Source organism: Phoenix dactylifera, chromosome 6 (genome assembly GCF_051530095.1).
Source record: "Phoenix dactylifera cultivar Ajwa chromosome 6, Ajwa_hap1_PhDact_Kaust_v1.1, whole genome shotgun sequence".
Taxonomy (NCBI): domain Eukaryota; kingdom Viridiplantae; phylum Streptophyta; class Magnoliopsida; order Arecales; family Arecaceae; genus Phoenix; species Phoenix dactylifera.
Window position 1 is genome coordinate 30,197,984 of NC_143195.1, and position 3,068 is coordinate 30,201,051.

Sequence of the window (3,068 nt, forward strand, 5' to 3'; positions counted from 1 at the left end):
TATGATGTTTTATTCCACCTGTGATTTGGGGGCTTGTGAGTATTTTTCGCATCGAGTGCTAGTATTAATTTTGTTTTTGGGAAAAGGAAGAGGGAAAACTCTTTGCCTGGAGTTATCCGAGTCCAGTTGCTCAAGAAAGAACTTTTCCAAGTTCTGAACCGAGAACCTTGGGTAGCTCGGGGTGCAAATATTGGGTTACTGTCAATTCACTTTTAGCAGTCAAGTATCATTGTAACATTTGTTTTGGCCTTTTTGAGACCTTTCTGTCTGTACTATTCTTGTAATGAATTGGTGTACATTAATTATCTTCTTTCTTTGCAAAAGGAACTTATGATGAAATATTGTGCAAAGAAGTCATCTATTGTTGTTTTCTCAGAAAATATGTATAGTTTTTTGTTATTATCATTGCTATAGCAATATGAAAGCTACCTACGAGTTTCCCAGATATATAAGCCTGATTTCTTTACCATGTTTCCAAGGTAGCCTGCAGCACAAAATTGCACATAATTTGCCAGATAGTGGGTCCATAAAGAACCCTAGAAATTCTATTCCATCTATTAGTTACCCTTTATTTTTATTTTCTTTTGTCTTTTTTTTTTGTTGCCTCGCTGTAGCGCAAGAATATATTCTGTGAGAGAAACATACATGAATCTTTTTCATAGGTAGAACCACTAGAGAAATCCACTTGTCTTTCTTTGTATTATCATACTAACTAAACATTAGAAAAACACAAGCGCCATCTTCACATGATCACGCATGCATGAACATTGTCGTCATTAAAGACTGCAGCCATCTGATCATCAACTATCACAGAGTAAGCTGGGTCAGGAAAATATCCAAGCACACTTGAGTTATATCCATGCCGGTAGTAATTATAAGTTGACGTGTACGTCGAGTCCTCGAGATATTGAATGGCAAATGGGTAGTACTGAGAGTCATAAGGGTACGGCCAGAATTCGGCCTTCCTTCCCGTCCGCCTCACCGCCTTGAGGACCTTCCTCTGATCCACATATCCAGTGACAGTCACCTTCTGTTTATCCATGTCTATGTCCACAGTATCAACCCCTGTAAGAAAATTTTCATCTAGTCACCTGGACTAGAACCTAATGATAACTTTTAGTTGATGGAGTTTGGCTAATCTTACCATCCAACTTGGAGATTGCTTTCCGTATTCTCTTCTCGCATCCTTCACAGTCCATGTGGACATTAAGCTCCACAATCTCAAGCATGCACCGGAGGAGAAGATAAAGAGTACATTAATTAGAACTAACAAGGAAAAAGAAATTCAAGGAAATGGGCTTTCGCGAGTGTTTAGAATGAGAAGAGTGTTAACTATGAGCTTAGATATGTGTTGCTGAGATACTTACGGTCAAGGCATTGGACGATGAGGTCCGCTGCCGTTGGAAACGGAACATGGTGTCCTAGGAGTTATGAGAGCTAGAGCGCTTTATATAGATGAGGAAAGGGGAGAGGGATCAATGTGTGTGATGCAATGGGGGGATTACCTTTTCCCAAAAGGAACATTGCTTTTCTGGCTGCAAAGGGTGGCTTACTTTACCCCCGGGGAACTTTTTACGTGAGAGCATGGAGGTAGAAGATCATACATATAACTTGATGCATTCTTGAAGCATTCAAACACGAGTGATTGATTGTGGTATGTTGTTACTCCACATCATCATGCTTTAAGCGAAAGAATTTTTTCTTTAGGAAATTAAAGAACCCATTTTATTTTTTGCATGTTGAAATTTACATTGATAGAAGGCATCGTATAGGGCTTGGAAGGGAATATTTGTGCCTGCAACTGAAAGAAAACGAGGAATTGTGGCGTTAGTTTTACGCCAGGATGTCATATAAGGCTTCCTTTCTTTTGTTACTGTGTTCTTCCTTACGTTTCTAGTTTGCCGATCCCTAATTAATTATACCAATATTAGAATGAAAACGACATTGTCAATTAGACAACAAAGATTTGGAAATAATGCACTGCAAATGGGTGAGCAAATAGAAGTTTTGATTGCGATATCAGCTTGTAGTTGCAAAATCGATAACTGAGTGGTGGCATAAGAGAGAGAGAGAGAGAAAGCCAGTTTTGGTTTCAAAAGATAAGAATATCTTTCGTGACAGCTTTTGGGGAGAATTTAGAGCAAAATCAATGATAATTCTGACTCTCTTCCAATTGTTTGATTCTTCATTTGGGTTCCAATTTTTTTTCCTATTTTTTTCCAGTTGTTCTTTTTCTCTCTTTCAAGTTGTCATGTAGTTTATCTATTTTAATAAAAGTCAGGTGGCTCCTTTTAGCCTCCCTTTATCATCAAAAAAAAAAGAGGAAAATAAGAATGAATGGAGTACTCTAAGAAGCAAAGAAACATAACTAGAAGACCAATATTGAGGCATGAAAGACATACTCCTTGGAATAGCTTATATTTCCTTAAAGATCAATGTAGAGAGCTAAGACTCAGTAGGCTATAATGAAATCCTATGAGATAGAATTTCCAAGTCAAAGCACTATATTTTTGGGTTCAATGATATACCATGAATATATATATATGCACACATGCACATGGTTTGAAGCATATTATAGATATATCCACCCACACTTTAATTACCAAGGCTGAAATACTTAGGGATGTCCCATTGATCCTGAAACATTTGATTGTTAGGTAGAGAGGTGCGATCATTAGAACAAGCCCCAGTTCATGTAACGTTGGTGTTGACTTTCTTTATCTATAGACCAAGGAGTTATATATGGCTCCCTTTCATTTGTTTCTTGCTTCTTCCTCTTGTTTCTAACCTGTTACTCCCTAATTTGGATGTTGGAATTCATTGTGACACTGTCAGTTAGCAAAAGATGTTGAAAATACGACAAACTGGCATAGAATATTGATGCGGAGGAGCAAAAGTGATAATTAACAAAGGCTTTGCAAATTTTATCAGTGTATTGTATATAAATTTTGTATCATAGAAAAAATGATAACCATGAGTTAGCCTTTAGGCTGAAAAAAAAAAGTAAAAATAAAAAATAAAAACAAGCATTGTGATGGGAGAACTGAGGCCGGATATGCCTTTTTTTT

The 3,068-nt window shown here is 37.1% G+C and overlaps 1 protein-coding gene across 1 annotated transcript; it reads right to left on the reverse strand.

The window, feature by feature from the left end:
- Nucleotides 1–592: 592 nt before the first annotated feature.
- Nucleotides 593–1,759, reverse strand: LOC103702768 (heavy metal-associated isoprenylated plant protein 45). The gene is made up of 3 exons (XM_008785327.5): nt 1,368–1,759; nt 1,145–1,220; nt 593–1,065 (listed from the first exon to the last, which is right to left on the reverse strand). Exons 1-3 carry the CDS (start codon nt 1,413–1,415, stop codon nt 743–745), a joined length of 447 nt encoding a protein of 148 aa, XP_008783549.1. The 5' UTR covers nt 1,416–1,759; the 3' UTR covers nt 593–742.
- Between the last annotated feature and the right edge of the window lie 1,309 nt (nt 1,760–3,068).

Excerpts from the sequence above, each read along its gene's own strand:
- LOC103702768 (XM_008785327.5), bottom strand. The coding sequence starts at position 1,415 with ATGTTCCGTTTCCAACGGCAGCGGACCTCATCGTCCAATGCCTTGACC. Across the intron at positions 1,221-1,367 it reads CATCGTCCAATGCCTTGACC|ATTGTGGAGCTTAATGTCCA; the intron begins GTAAGTATCTCA and ends TGCATGCTTGAG. Across the intron at positions 1,066-1,144 it reads AGCAATCTCCAAGTTGGATG|GGGTTGATACTGTGGACATA; the intron begins GTAAGATTAGCC and ends ATTTTCTTACAG.